The sequence below is a fragment of the Opisthocomus hoazin genome, chromosome 9 (genome assembly GCF_030867145.1).
Source record: "Opisthocomus hoazin isolate bOpiHoa1 chromosome 9, bOpiHoa1.hap1, whole genome shotgun sequence".
Classification (NCBI taxonomy): domain Eukaryota; kingdom Metazoa; phylum Chordata; class Aves; order Opisthocomiformes; family Opisthocomidae; genus Opisthocomus; species Opisthocomus hoazin.
The window spans coordinates 25,068,710-25,085,056 of NC_134422.1; the positions used below are offsets into that span (position 1 = coordinate 25,068,710).

Genomic DNA, 16,347 nt, shown 5'->3' on the forward strand with positions numbered 1-16,347 from the left:
GCAGCACATGTGGTCTTAAGGATGGTGGCAGTCGGTGACGATTTCATCTGGTGACAGGGTAAAACTGACAGGATTAGTGCAGTGAGCCTGAAGTGGCCGACTCCTCCAGTGGACTTAGAAGGACAAACTATGTCTCTGTAGGTCTAAGAGGAAGAATGCAAAGATGGGAATAATCAGGACAGAACCTGAAACAGGATGTTGGCAATCGAAGTAAATGGTCAGAACTGAGTGGCAGTGGAATCTCAATCAGAAGGACACGTACAGCCAGGGAGAGAGGGCCAAAAATTAACCACAGGACTCACAGATCTTGTAGGAAACTCTTTAGTGAATAATTTGCTTTAGCAAGCTAACTGTAAACAAAATACCAAGAAAAAACATTCGATATATTAAAAGGATTCTTTCCTCACCTTACAAACAGGAGGCGTACGGAATATTTCCAACCAGCTCTCTATCACAACCAAGATTGACAGAGAACACCCGGAATTGAGGGAATATGCCAAAAGCAAGGGCTGGTGGGACGGGGAAAAGGAATTTGATTTCGCTGCCGCATATTCTTACGTAAATACCGCCAGAATGACCACATCCAGAGGCCGATATTGTGAAGGCTATAAACTTCTGAACAAACACAAAGGTATCGTTCTGATCATTAAGATATGCAAAACATTTAGTGAGCTACATTAAATCATAAATGATTAGATGTGTGATGTGGGCGATCATTCACATGATTTGTTGAACCAGAACTTACTAGAATAACTTTCTGCCTGAAGGAGAAATGCTGAACTTGAGGTCTTCTCTCCATTTTTGCCAATTTGTTGATGAGGAAAAATGAAAACAAGGGTCAAATATCAAACACACACAGATACAGTAACAACACTGAGAGGTCACATTACAAGCATACTGCTAAATACTCTGTAAGACCTAGTTCTGAAACATTTTGATTTGCTATATATTATTACTGTACCCCTAAGGAAAAAAAAAACCACCAGAGGCTAAAACAGACTCCCAGTGGTTTGCAGCCACAAACAGAACCTTACGAACAACCTCAGTCTGATGCCATTCATGTAGGCCTAAGACAAGAGCACAGTGTTCAGATACATATATTGGATTTGTTTTTTGAAATTGGTTTTTAAATCTTTGTAGTTTCACTACAACTGCTTCTCTAACCTTGTGTAGTCAATAAAACACGCTGAGAGAATAAAATAATTTTCTGTACTCTAAGCAGGTGCTCCTAATCACTTATTCACTTATTTTTCAGATTTCTATAGAACAAAGCTATTACTTCTCTTGTAACTGCATCCACCTGGCAGGTTTTTGCTGCATCTCTATTCACTTGCTCATTTGAAGCAATGAATCTGAGCCAAATTACATTGCACCCCTGTGTTTTTTTATTTATTTGGCTGAGCTCCGCCAGACCAGGTTTAGCATTTAGTTAATGCATCAGAATGAATTACCTTTTGCTGTCCTGCTCTGGTGATCGTGTAAATCCTGCATTCATTTTGGGAATTGCAGGTTCCGAATACTGACAGCATTTTCATAATACCTGTATTTACTTGAATTACAGCAATGCTGAGATTCTATCAGTGTTTTCATTCTAAATCCCCATTTTCAAGCATTTACCTGAGCCATTTTAAAAATCACACTAGGTGTTCAGGTTATCAGCCTCATATGGTTCCAGTTTGTTTACATTTATTTTAAATAGGTGCCCCAACTAAAAGCTATTTGGTTTACACTATCAGTAAAATCACTAGTTTCCTCATCTACCCTTCCCAGCTTTTTCACTCGGTGGCATTACAGGTTTTTTCCGTGGATGCCTACCACGTGAAGACCATTTTTAGATAAACATTATTTATATTTCAAAAAACAGGGGATGTATTTCAGGAATACAGAATAATAAAGAAGTCTAGTGGAAAATATGCAGTACCTTCTTTCCTGCTGGACAACTTGCCAACGGACGGTTGCTTCTTTCAATTTCTTTGATTCATCTGGCTTGTTGATTTCTTGAATTCTCTGACTTTCCTAGGCGACTGTGGGAATACCTAAAGGTGTTTCATTGCTGAAATGTAGTGCTGCATGCCTGTCTACGGGCAATTTGAATTGTGTATAAAAAATAATACTAGAGACATCTGAATTAGCAGCAGAGTGATTATTTTAAGAGGAAACAGCAAGGCAGTTTAAAAAAAAATCTTTATGCAGCTAGAAATTCACAGAGGGAAACACTAAAAGATTAGATGGTAGATGATACCTTCAAGTAGGAAAAAAAAAAATAGTAAATGAACTGTTTTTCTGCCATGAGCACACGTTCAACTGGTACATAAAATTTGAAAACTACTGCAAGTGCTTCCTGTTGGCATACTGGATTGCCTCGTGCTACCATGCCAGTATTTAAGCTGCAGCATACACTGCGCGAACAGCAACATCATTTGAACACTAGATGCAGACGCATACGTGGAAAGGCTTTTTTTTCCACCTAACTGAGGAGAGTTATTTTCATAGATGTTTGGCACTATAGGTCACAGAGGTAGTTGATGAAGACTTCGTTACAAATGGATGTACTATTGTAGTTTGTGTTGATTCTGAGTATAGAACGTGTTGTTACTCCAGTGCGTCCTTTCAGTTGTCAACCTGAGGCCCAAGTGGTTTGGAAGGTCAGATGATTAAAATAAAAAAATAAAAAGTGACAGTCTTGGCAGTCCATTTGCAGAAGTTACACACAAAATCCATGCACAGTTGTTATTATTTTTACATTTCCAAAGGAACCAAGTGTTCTTAACTATGTACTAATACCAATAACTATGACAGTGATTTATCTTCTCTTTCACACAGTGCTCAGAAAGTTCAGCCCTCAATCCAAGCTACTGGTTTTCCTCTGAAAAGTTACTGTGTGAACAACCATTTGCTAGTCATATGTATTTTACGTTTCTGGGAAACATCATGCGTTGTCGTCCTCCCCCTTTTCTAAGTCATAAATGTTACAGGTCTTTTATCACCTACGCTTTGAAATAAATACTTTGGGTAAACAATAATATTTTTAAGTGTGCTACATAATAAGGTTTGCTGTGAGGATGATTATTTTTTTCCTACGAACACAGACAAACTAAAATTGGCATTGCCTCTTATAGGAAAAGTCACCCATTTGTAGAGAAGACGCCATTTGGTTGGTATTACAAGTAGCACTGTGTGCAAATAATTGTTTTATATCTTAAATAGGATCTATCACTTCTGAAATAATGATGGAAATTCTTCGTGACAAAGAGAGTGGCATTAACATGGAAGGTGGATTTATGACAACTGGAAGCATGGTGTCTGTATTGCCTCAGCAAGCTGATCTGCCGTGTATTCACTTCTTTACCGGAACTCCAGATCCTGCGAGGTGATGTAACAGCGAGTAATTATGCTAAAAAGTTGCAAATATCTAAATGAAAAGTTGCAATTTGTCTAATTATATTTCTTTCTGCTTTAGGTTTTTTTTTTGTGCCCCCCCAAAAAAAAACCACAATCAAGAAGTAGGAGGAGGAACATAATGTACATGACGTATATTAATGCCATCTACCAGCCCACCTAGTGAAACGCTGCTATGACACTGACTTAAACATCAGTTAGGAGATTTTTTTTTTTTGAAGAATTCTTTCTTAAAATAAGGAATTAGAAGAATGGGGGAAAATACAGCAATCTACTGGCTCAACAATTTTAACAAAACTGTATCAGTAAAGGGTCACTGTTCTATTTTGTCTTTCTAGGTCTGTATTCAAGCCTTTCATTTTTGTGCCCAATGTGACTCAGTTATCAAAAACTAGATCCCCTACATTTGGTAATGATGATCCAGTTAAGAAGCAACCACGTTTTCAGAGTAAGCCAGATCGAAGACATGAGCTCTATAAAAAACATGAAAGTGCTGCTGTAGTTATGGAAACCGTCAAGGTACGTTGATTAAATTAGATTTCAGTGCAAGCAGGTGGTTTATACAAGCTCCTTGCTCACATTTTGTTGATGTGGTACCTTTTAATGCCCTTTGATGGATTGTGAAGAACACTGTAGTGTCCCAGAAGCCCATCATCTTGGCATCTGGCAGGCACAGGTTTCAAACGCTAAAAATTGCAACTAGCACTTTACTGTACGCCCAGGCCTAGCCCCAGACGAGTATCAGTACTGCCTGTCTTGCAAAGAAGCCGGCCACACATCCCCCTGCACTAGTCAGATAACGGGGAAGCGCTTGAGCAGTCACCGGCAAATATATAGCTCCTGATACGAGTACTTAAAACCCTCCAGCAGCCTGGTCTCGGGCAGTACGGAGGGCATGCCTTCCCTCATTGCTTGGTGCAGACAGGAGAGGAAATAAGATCACAGAGAGAGCTGGACACAAAGGTGAAGCAGGGAGGGAGTTGCTTTTGACTATCACGTCTCTCCTATTTATGTATTTATAGATACATGTTCTTAAAAATAAGACATATGCCCACTAAGTTTTGGTAGCATAATACCTAGAGCAGCTTTAATTTTGTTTGTTTATTTTCAATCCATCAGACAAGGATATAGGGAGATAAAGTGAGTGCTAGATATTAGGAAAGATACCCAAGAAAACCTGTCATGGAGCTAACTTCTACCAACACAAACTCGTACCCTAGAAACTATTAAGAGGTTAAAATAAGGACAGCAGAACAGAATTTTGTTAGGGTGAACACTACGTACTCTGTATAGTTTTTAGTGAAACACAGACGTTTCTTTTTGCAGGGCAAAGGTAAAGAGATGCTGAAAGAGATGCAGGAGTTGGAGAAACAGAAGATAAGTGAAATGGAATCAATCCTGCAAAACGGATGTCTTGACACTAACCAAGTGGTTAACCTTTTTTCACAGTGTGTAGAAGAAGAACTCAAAATATATAGCTAAAACTACTCTTTCAGTGTGGTAAAATTCAGATTTACGATTACCTTTTCTAATGAAGTGGCTGTATAGATTACATCTTATTTTCAATATGCCAGCTCATATGGACAGTTTTAAAGATGCAGATTCATATTCAGGCCAGACAGCTTTTGGTTGTAAGAAGCAACGCTGAAAAGGCTCTTAAGAGCTAGGCAGTGGCTTTGTCTGTACGTGGCATAAAGCTGTCAGCAAAGATTGATTTTGCCGACAAACAGGTGCAATTAGAATGTAATAGCTTGACTAAATTGCTGAACAATCCCATCTCTGGATGAAGAACACGAACTCAGATTTGGAGAACTCTTGTTTTAGTGTAGACACAGGTAGCTTTTACAGTCAAGATGATTGTAGCAGAATTTCACATTGCCTGAATTAAAATGGCCATGCTGAAGGACTTTCTAAAATGTAGAAGCTATTACTTGCACTGAATAAAAAGGAAAGTGATATGCAAGTCAAGTAAGCTTGATATTCAGCTGTTTGATAAAACCATTCTAAGATCCGTTTCATATCTGAACCTTCTAGTCCTTCACTGTAAAACGAGGCTAAGAGCTCAAGGTATATTAAAACCAAGTAACAGTTACAATTGTACCATGATTTGTTGTGAAACCTGATTACGTGGAATTCAACAATGAAAACATCCTGCACGTTACCACACAATTTTCACTTCCCTATTTTCCCCACCCTGATACAGAAAAATAAATTATAACTTACATACAATATGATTATTGTCAAATTAATTCTGCAGTATGCTTTATAACATTTTGTGGGAGTTTTTTAATGTTTCTTGAATTGTTACTTTTTTAAATCTAGCAACTACAAAGGAAGAAGCTGGGGTAGACAACTATATACATGTACTCAGTGGGATACTTGAAAGGACTTTTAAAATTTTTTCACTTCATATAAAACCTTTAACTGTTGACTTGTCTTGCCAAAATTACTAGACTATGGAGTTAATTTAATCAAGCTTTTTGCCCTGCCAGGAACTCTTCCTCCCTGATCCTGTTTAAAATTATTGATCAATATGTGACACTACTTCTGTTATCTGTGGCAAGGGACAAACAGCAAATAACAAAGAAAGATCATGGCTTTGCTACATGATCAAGCAGGATAAAAAAATATGACTGGAAGTAAAAAAAAACCCCAGCACTTGTGCAAACCTTCAGAAGAGACCATGTAACGTGAAATGGAGCATTAGAGCTGCAGTTGCAGCATGCGACATGACACAGCATCCCCACAGAAAGACAGCAGACCCCAGAAAGGCCATTCTTTGATGATTTCTCTGTATTTAGTCAGTTCCTAGAATAATCACAGATGCTAAAGATGGGGCTACACACATGCAGTTTTCTCATTTTGTAAACTGTTCTATCCCCCCACTGGTAAAAAAAGTAAGTATAGGCAAACAAAAGAAATATATATACAACGAAGTTTGCAGAATGAGTAAGAAAATTAAGAGCTTGGCAGAATTTGTTCTTCCTGAGCCTACAATGAAAAGCAGAAGTTTATTTGGGATACTGTGCTCAGATCCACAGCAAGAAACTAATGGTTCAGGAAAGGTTCTTGAACTTTCCAGTTCTAGTGATCCTATGCGTACCAAATGGCAGTAGCAAGTACAACTGAGCAGCAGGTAAAACTGCAAGTAAGCTTGAGTTGACTGTGAACCTTTTGCACCTGTCGTACAGTCAAATTTCTTAGACATTCAATAGTACAGTGGATGTTTGTGAACTGGAAGGTATATTTAATAAAGTTTTGCTGTATTTACCTGTTTTCTTCATGGATGTCTGTACCTGACAATTGTGTATATCTTCGTCCTATTTTTGATCATCAGCTGTGCCACACTAGCTCTTTGATAACTTCAAAGCATCAATAAATGTCAGGTAAAACTGTGCTGGAAACCAAGGTATGAGTCAAATTTACAGGTAGCACAGCAAAACAAGAGAAACAATTTTATGTTACAACACAAATATAGGGAAGTTACACAGGAATGAAAGTAGTGAAGGTGGTGGAGCAGGTCTTTCAGTGAACTTCTTGGCCACTTAATCATGGGGTGGCAATTAACCGGGTTAAGCATACCGGTTTGGTTGTAATACAGGGAGATACAGTCCAACTGTTTCTCTAGTTTCTGTGCTGTTTTTTACTGGTCTATAGGATACAAAGTAAAAACAATGTGATGTGTGGAGATAGATCAAGTGATGGACAGAATACAGGATATTTTGGTACTTTTTTTCCCCTGGGATTTCATCCTCCTAGAACACATCCGGTGTCAAAACAGAAAATGAAGATGAGCGCAGGAGGAGTAAATAACCCTCCCTCCCATAACTGTACATTAAAAAAAACAAACAACCCCCAGAGTGTCCTCTAGAGGGCAATCTTTGCTTGTATTCCACCGAGGAATACATCTTGCAGCTTTAAAGGTCTAGAGCTTTATGAAGGATCATGATTAAAAAACCACAGTACTAAAATTGCTACCTAGAAAACAAAAAGTTTCATATCCACCCCTGTCCGTTATCACAATGATGTTGAGATTAGTGCTAGAAAAAAGATCCAGCGTTTCACCGGAGACTCCTCTGCACTTGCGCCGTGGATGTTTTCATGGAACTGTAACTTCCAAGTTAACTGAGATTTATCCCAAACGAATCTACCTTCAAAATAAAAGAACTCACTGCACCACTGATCTTTAAAGCAAAGCTGTTTCTAACCTCCAGAAATTCACACATCAGTTAGATCAACTACTGATGTACATCAAACTGTCAACTATTTTAAAACTTGCCAGTGCTCACTGGTGGAAGCAAATATTTATCAGATAAAGGAGCTACTTAACTTTCTAAAGCTATTCAAAGTCTATTCTCAGCTTCCAGAAGTACCCAGTGATTTAGACATAGATTATCATAGCCCGTATTTCATTAACCATCGTAGACTCCTACCGGACTAACGGGTATGATTATCAGCAGTCACAACGTTGTAACAGTTAATCTAACAGAATTTGGCGTCAGTTGTTAACTAAAGGTGTTCTCTCCATTGGATTTGTAACAGGGAGCCTCCTCTAATCAGAAATTTTGAGCAATTTCTTATTTAAAACATACACGTTGTGTTCAAATCTAGGGAATAGCAGAACCATTATAAAAAGGGAGGCAAGGGTAGGACTTAATGATGAAAATGAGAAAGACAAGAGTGCAAGAACAATGATTATGCATAGGACCATAAAACTGAGCTAAGATCAACTTCTTGAACATTCGAAGAATTTTCAAAATAAAGTCATTGTATTTGGTAAATAGATGATAACCCGAATAATTCCTAAAGCTCTGTTTAGGCTGTTAGACAAAAACCCATACCTCTGTGTGAGCACCCATTAAGAAGTCCCCTGCCTACTTAAAAAAGCATCAAGGGTGGATTTAAGAAATATCAACTTTGAAACCCAAAAGCCACTTTAACAAGTCTCTCAGAAAAATACATTTGTTGTAAATCTTGACACGCACACATAACCCTCCCACACCTCACATCATAATCAAAGCCCAGAACTCTGAAATCAAGTAACAGATTTATTGACATGTAACAGTATTTAGAAGCCAGACATACTCATGGCTTCTGCTTTTCAGTCACATATATCTAATTATTCCAAAATATTTGATGCAGCCGTCTTCAGCAGTTGTAATGGAAACACGCTATTGTTTTCCTTTGTGGCCACAGCCCGATACAAAATGTCAATTATTTTGTTGCTGGAAAACATTAAAATATGTCAGTTTGTATAGCATACATATGCAGTAGGATGCAGTTATGTTTCTGTGCACAATGCAGAAGTGCAATAAGACTGACAGTAAAAGGAATTATTTTTCCAGTATAAGTCTTGCATGGAGTTATAGCTACCATAAAACAACTGTTTCTTGAACAGTAGTTTATGCTGCTAAAATCAGTTTTAATCTTGATACAAAGTAGACACATAAGTAGCTACAATAAAAATCTGTGCACTAAAAAAAAGAAAAAAGAAGGGAAAGACCTTTTAAAAAAAGGATGAGAAGAGTTATTCATATACTTAAGCCAATTTTTTTTTTTTTTTTAATACCTGGGATCCTTTCCCTCACTATATAAAATTTTTTATATAGACATATAAATGCTCTTCTTGCAGTTTTGAAAGGGCAGCATAATGCCTATCAGATACTATGGTTTGTCTTTAACCTTTTCAAAACACTGCAGAGGACACACAGATTCTTAGATTCTGCCTTCAGTGCACAGGAATCTGAATGACACCAGAGGAACTATTTAAACATCACAGGAGCATACCTGAGGCTTATTAGATACCTGTGTTAGGTAACCAATACCAAAAGTTTAGGACCCTTAGCTACTCTAAACCCTAACTTGGATGTTCAGTTAGGATTCTTTATATAATAGATTTAAGAGTCATTTATTTCATTTAAAAGGTTTTATGATTTGATACAATTTTTCATCTTGACTCACACAAGTATCCAAGGCTTCCATAACATCTTTATTTGAGGCTAGCACTTCTGAGTTCAACTGAAAAGGCTAATTTCAGAAGGTAAAAACGTACTCTTGACAAAGCTGTTACTACCACCATGAGGCAAAGCTTCAGAACCAATTGTTTATACAAAATTCCATTATATAATTTCCTAATTTGGGGGAGCAGTGGGTATTTTTTATGTTTTTAAGACTTGGTAAGTTTGTACAAAACTATTATTTATTCCGCTCAGTGTTTTCTCAGCTTTAATCCCCTGACATCGGAATAGTCTTCACAACAATTCTGCTTTTACAAATTGGAGGATTGTATATTTAAGGGAGAAACAAACCACCTGATCTGAGGTGTAATCAGCTAGAAATTGTTCCTGGTGTTAGACAAGAGCAGAGTAGTAAAAACTGGGGTATAATAGAAGAAATCCTACTTCTATGAAGTCAGGGGGAAGCCTGACTGTAAACAGAAATCAGTATTTCATCACACTAACATATGGAAAACATACAGCAACATGAAAAATACCTGTCATTCATGTTTTGTTTTGTTTTGTTTTTAATTGTGGCACCAGTCACTAAAGCTGCTGTTATAATGCCTCTATAATATGACAGTGACACAGATTATTTTACTATTTGTTTTGCTCAAAACGGAAAAAAATCCTCTAAATCCAGAGCATTTTGTTTTGTTCTAGTTGCATTCTGGTTGGAACGCTCACAAAGTATCACTTGCTACCACAAGTAGAACCACATCTCTTAACTTTACAAGAGAGAATAACACAATTCTCTGAGAGCCCTGAGGAAGAAATACTTCCAGTTGCAGTGGTGAAGGCAGAAGAGGGGGTCACGTTCACCCCTAACTGCCTGTCCTCTGCCTACGTGCTCAGGTCAATTGCTCTCAACTGCAACTGATCTCTTAGGAATAAAGCGGTAATACAAATATTCATCCCGAAATTCAAATTCATTCGTAATGTGCTGGACGACGCCTCCTTTCATCAGTCTGTCTCCATACATCACAGCTTCACCACGGTCAGAGGCAAGGCCAACTTGCATGAGCCAGTTCACCAGGTCACAGCCAAAGAAGATGCCAGTGGAGATCTTTGCACCACACCTGTATGTCAAAGGAATGATTCACCCACATGTTCTGTAAATCTGGTATCACCACTGCACGATGGGGAAAGGCAAGGAAAAATAGCAGGAAACAAGGAAAGACATCACGATAGTTAAGAGCATGTTAGAAGAGCATTTGCAAGTTTTGTATACTAGGGACATGCCACTATTTACTACCTTTTCCTACAGACACTTCAAGGAGAAGCAAAATGTACAAATGAAGTTATTTTAGGCTTGGGCAAATAAACTTCAGTGAATGTAAGTAGCAACTTTCCTAAAACTACACACAATGTAATTCTATTTCTTGGATACTTACTTCTCATGTACTTATTAGCATGACTATTTCTGCAACAAAATATCTGATTTGAGTGCAACATGCCAGCAGCAACACTGACTCAATCTGCACTTTAATTCCATTTTATAATTTCTCTACAGTCTTCAACAGACACTAACTGCTTACATATATTGTAAACAAAAGCCATTTAACTTGCATATCCAGTTAAATATTTACCACATAGGCAGTACTAAGAATAAACAAAACCTTCACAACAAGACTAAACTAATTTTCTTTCACATATTTATGAGGCAATGCCACTAACATCTACCTAGTTGCAATAAAAATGCCATTCAGAAATTTACCTGAAGCAATGAATGTTTCCGGTTACCTAAAAATCTGCTCTACAGAACCCAAGCGCAGGGTTTCTGAAGATGATTAACAGCTACAGAAGACAGCAAAAACCAAACTTATTTCTCTATTTTTTTAAGGGTTAACACAGAGCAAGTGTTAACATCTATTAGCAGAGAAGCAAAAACTAAAATAAATAAAAGTCCATGATTACAAGGTCTCAGCTACAGTACGTTTAAATCAAAGAGGATAGGATCAAGTTAGACGAATATTTAAAATGAGAAGATAAATGCTTTCTTATAACTCACAAGGAGAAATCAGACATGAAACTAGTTTTGCACAAACATAGTATTAACACAATGGAGCAACAAATGTCAGATTTTTATGTATTCTCAGGTGGATATATGATTAATAAAAAACACAAAACCCAACCAAATGAACAACCCAAAGCCCAAGAAACACATTAGCAGCAGAGGCACAGGAAACACAGCTGTAAAACCTGTCCTACTTCACAACAAACGTTTTCTGATATATCTTTTCTGTCTGGCATGAAAGAAGCAAGTCCTTGAACTGCCATAGTTACTTTTTTCCTAAATGGATAACTTTATTTCTTATGGAACATTACTGACTTCTGAGGAAACTGAACAAAATCATGACGCTGTATAAAACAGTTCTGGAACGTGGTTTCGACTATTGGCCATTAAAAGACCACCCCATCCTGCCAAAATAGTCCTACTTAAAAGCTTACATGACAGGAGAAGTGTGCTGTTAGAACAATTCTTCAGGTCTCCATTTCATATAGAAAATATGTAAATAAAGGCAGAATGTCTTTCTTGTTCCTGCTGCTTCTGTCCACCTACACATTCCTGAATACATAATCCTTGATTTGGGTATCACAATTTGCCTCTGAAAGCTTTGCTGATGGCATAAATTGATGTTTAGGCCTCACGAGAGGAACGAGCAAAAGAAATTGTATGAACTCAAAAGGTGTAAAGGACCTAAAACCACTAAAATATCATGTCACAAGTGGCATCTGAGTACACTGACATAGGTTGCAACAGTTTCACCTCCTGTAAAAAGCTTTTTATTAGTAAATATTGTCACATAAATACTGACACCTGCTTAATCTCAAAACAAAACAAATGAAGGGTCTTAAGTTTGACAAAACTCACAGACACACACACCCTATTACAGGCATTATCACATACATTTCTTCAGAAAGATTTTCTCTCCTGAACTCCAGCTAAATGCAAAAACTGCGGCAATCCCCTAATGATATAAAACTTTTTATAATCTTTATAAAACCTAGATGAGATAATGCAATAACTTGCATAACCTCAATGTTTCAGTGTGAGACTAGGAACATTTCTCTGCTACTGCTCAATTCTTAATCATCACCTTGAGGCTTGAATAAACATGCCACAATAGGAATTGCCCACAGACAGATTAAACTGCATTTCATTATTTCCAAACGCTGAGTTATGACCTTTGTAACAGGTTATATATGCACGAAGGACCCTTACCTTCTGCCTCTGACAATACTTTTGACACAGTGATCTCTGTGATAACGAACAAACTGTTGACAGGTCATCCTGATTTCCTCAGGTACAGAGGGATCTGTATGCCCTGCTGCTTTTCTTCCTCCCCAGAAAAATTCAAGTCTTAAAAAAAGGGAAAAAGAAAAAAACAAAAAACTAAATAAATGAAAACCAGCAAATCAACCAGAGGCATTTTTAAGGAAACTGCAAATAACAGAAGGGAAGCCATAGGAAGCTTACTACAACTGTTTTACTGGTTTTGTGCCCAATACTTTATATACAATCTTCCTCATCTACTTGTACGGCCTTTGAACACCGAGAGGTTTTATTCTAGGCTCAGGCAGAAGGAAAGACAGAAGAAGTTGGGAGTCAGCTTTAGCTGCTGTGTTCACACCACAGCCAGCCAGCTCTAAGCTAAAGATGGCATTGTACGACTTACGCCTCCACAGTGAAAGTGTCCATCCTGTACTGCATAACCTCATGCACTTTGCATGAGGTTATGAATACGGGACTTTAAAACAGCGATGACAGAATCTGGTTCAGCATTCACATCTAAGTTTTAATTTACCAGCTGAAGTTATTTCTGAAGATCCATCGTCCCACTGATCCAATCACATACTTCACCATCATTTGCCAAAGATTTTGTCTCTAGGGAGCCTGTGGGATTTTTGTCTTCAGGAGTGTCACTATCACAGCAGTAAAGACTCATGCACAGTAAACGGCAATTAGTTCTCCACAACTGGGAGAAAGAAGAAATTTGGAAGATCGAACAAGTATGAAATGGAATTCAATGACACTGAACACTCTATACCCTTTAAAAATTATAATTAACAATTAAGTTTACAGGTGTAAGTGTAAAGATTCTGCTTACCTTCGCTTGAATGGCAGAATGATTAAATGCTTATCTAAGCCAAAAATACCAAAGCAAATGAAGCCCTGGAAAAAAAAAATACAGAAAAAGCAACATTAAGCAAAAACTTTGGTTCCTAAAGAACAGAAATAAAATGTTAAAAACTGATTGCAAAACACACATGAAAAGTATCCCTCTTCTCTAGATATCATTCAAAATGCATTTTGTTTCTGCTTTTTCATTTGGCCCTTAAAAAGACAGATTCATACATAACAGTCCATCAAAGAAACTCTTTGAGAAAGAGTTTGGTAAACATAATGCTGTGACGTGTCACCTGACACTCAAAAGACACTATTCTTACATAGCCAGCTATTTAAATCTGTCTTTATATTGTCAGGAAAAGAACTGATTTACTGTAGTTTGAACTAGAATGCCCTCTAGTTAATTCATTTTTCTGTGCCGCTTTTGCATCAAAACTACTATCGTTACTTGATACTGCAGTGCATCTTGTAGGCACACCTGTGCATGGATCTGTAAAACATTCCTCTAGTACGCGTACTAACGCTGCCTTGCTTTCACTCTCACAGGTAATAAACCTGCCTCGTGCCATTTGCACTGAAACAGGCTACGTGCAGCTGGAACCATTATACAGCTGTTAGCTATCAGTTAACGGTGCCATAACTGAAACTTAAAGCCTTATAGTGAAAATATCCATGTAGCCATCTTGCACCTATTTAGTTATACTGGTGTAATGCCACAGCAGCAAAACCGGTGAAGCTTTCTGGTACAAATAAGGCTAAAATCCTACTCAATTTCCATAGGCATTTGGCATTCAGTTGTCATTTGTACCTTTGTGCACATAAAAGACATGCATTGTAACAAGAAAGCTATCAAAGCAAAAGAATAAGCTTGAGAAAAAAAGGCAAAACAAGACAAGGAGCTGGTGACTTCAGCATTGTTTGAGGACTTCGAACTACAGTGCTTGTAACAGCATCTGCTGCAGCACCCACTAACAAAGTCATTTTCAGAACAACATTGGTAAGTACCTGACCAAAATTGAACACAGCACAGAAGAACTGCAATTCCACATATAGCCTTCCAGGCTGTTGGTTGAACAGCCACCACAAACAACTGGAAAGATTCTGTTAAGAAAAAAAAACAAACAACAACAAAACCCACAAACCTAACCTGACTGTTAAAAATCAAAAGCACTTTCTTATTCTTCATATGCTAATAGATTCTTGCACAATTTTAACTATCTTTAGTTAACAAATGATTCAGGATAAAGACAAATAAGAGGGAATAAACACCTTAAAACGTCATTTTAGCTAGGCTTAATAGTGGCGGGGGTGGGGGGGAAGCTTCTTTGTTTTTAAACAGAATAATTCAAAACATACCAGTGTAGAGCTCCTGCTCCTTTACATAAGGAACTTGCCTTAAGCATACTTAGGTATTCAACTTTACACAGACAATATCAGCGCAGATAGATTGCAGTATTTGTCTTTAGGTCTGTTTAGCTGAGACTAGTGCTTTCTACACATTTCCTGCATAGTTAAGATTGCGTTAAGCTGAAGCACATACCACTTCAGCTATTTCAGATGCCTGACAGCAGGAAAAAATCTCCAAAGTTAATCCCTTTGGGTGTAAAGGCTAATTCTTGAATCTAACCGGTCTCATATAACGGTATGCATGTAATTATTCAGATACAACTAAATTAGAGGCTAACATTTGGAACACCTTTTAAATAAAGATGATGTAAGAAAAACATATTAGCATGGAATATTTGGTGCAGAAAATTTGAGAGGGGGGGAACCTCCATTTTGTAATTTAACAGTAATTTGTACTGTTGCTGCAAAGGAACAGTAGTAGCTATTACACTACATAGTTGTGCCCCACTGTCCTGCTTTGCAGTATTATATATTTGTGCCACAGTATTTTCCATTTCATATAAAAATACTCCCACCCCCAACTGTCACAAGCTCAACTCTGAGCATTACATTAAAACCGAGAGTTGTTTCTCATCTTTGTCACAGTTAAAAATTCGAATTATATCCCTAATGCATTACATTCTGGTATTTCACACTTATACACAGGAGCAGCCACCTTCACAGCTGGGATCTAGTTATCAATCTTAAACCTGACTTTAGTTTATGGTGTGGCAAGAAAAATCAATTTTATGACACTCCTCTTCCAGTAAGGGACCAAAATAAAGATTCTAATTTATTTAATGAATTGTTACATGAGTAATTCAAAGATTGTTACTGGACTGTCTGCATAGCTTTCCTAAAAATCATTCCACCTCAATGAGTTAAACAACATGGGGAGAAAAAATATTTACAGCGAACAGGCCAACAACAAGAAGTAAGCACAGCAGCACATGTCTGGCCAGCTGCTTGTCTCCGGTCTGTAGAAGCTGTTCTTCCTGAGCCAATACGCAGGTCTGAGCACTGCAATGACTCGCACACTGATCAGCTGAAAATCAAACCAGAATTTTTCATTAGGCTTCTAACTTACAAACTCCATGAGCAAACTTGTTAATGTAACTTGCTGAGTTAAACTACCTGGTAAGTATCTGAAGTTACACACACAAAATTTAGTATTAGCTTTGACAACAACCTGTTCAGGCATCTATTCTCAAATGAAACAGTAGTTTGTATGTGCTCCTAGAATGACGCAACTTTTTACAACAGAACTCTCTTTAAAAAGGTTTAATGCATACTGAAGTTGTGGTTAACATTTACAAAACACTACTAGAAATAACAAAAAAATAGCCTTTCCTCAGAAAAGTTTTTGAGCTTAGAATTAGTTTCTGAAATAAATATATCAAATATACCGTCAGCTCTAGTGTTTTTATGCTGTAT

At 37.5% G+C, this 16,347-nt stretch overlaps 2 protein-coding genes across 5 annotated transcripts in view; one reads left to right on the plus strand and one right to left on the minus strand.

Annotated features, from left to right (window-relative positions):
- The window catches only part of SCRN3 (secernin 3), a 7,980-nt gene extending 2,352 nt beyond the window's left edge, over positions 1–5,628 (plus strand). Inside the window, exons 4-7 of the mRNA XM_075429866.1 lie at positions 419–631; positions 3,208–3,370; positions 3,738–3,918; positions 4,726–5,628. Coding sequence (XP_075285981.1) covers positions 419–631; positions 3,208–3,370; positions 3,738–3,918; positions 4,726–4,881 — 713 coding nt within the window. The 3' untranslated portion in view covers positions 4,882–5,628. The remainder of the gene's footprint in view (positions 1–418; positions 632–3,207; positions 3,371–3,737; positions 3,919–4,725) is intronic.
- A 2,799-nt stretch (positions 5,629–8,427) lies between these two features.
- The window catches only part of GPR155 (G protein-coupled receptor 155), a 40,614-nt gene continuing 32,694 nt past the window's right edge, over positions 8,428–16,347 (minus strand). For 3 of the 4 annotated variants that reach the window (XM_075429904.1, XM_075429906.1, XM_075429903.1), the window contains exons 12-16: positions 15,825–15,958; positions 14,533–14,628; positions 13,508–13,572; positions 12,622–12,759; positions 8,428–10,474 (exon numbers count right to left, since the gene is read on the minus strand). In XM_075429904.1, the coding sequence (XP_075286019.1) occupies positions 10,252–10,474; positions 12,622–12,759; positions 13,508–13,572; positions 14,533–14,628; positions 15,825–15,958 (656 nt within the window). In that variant the 3' untranslated portion in view covers positions 8,428–10,251. Of the gene's footprint in view, positions 10,528–12,621; positions 12,760–13,507; positions 13,573–14,532; positions 14,629–15,824; positions 15,959–16,347 lie in introns of all 4 variants that reach the window. The other variant, XM_075429905.1, reaches the window with a different exon arrangement.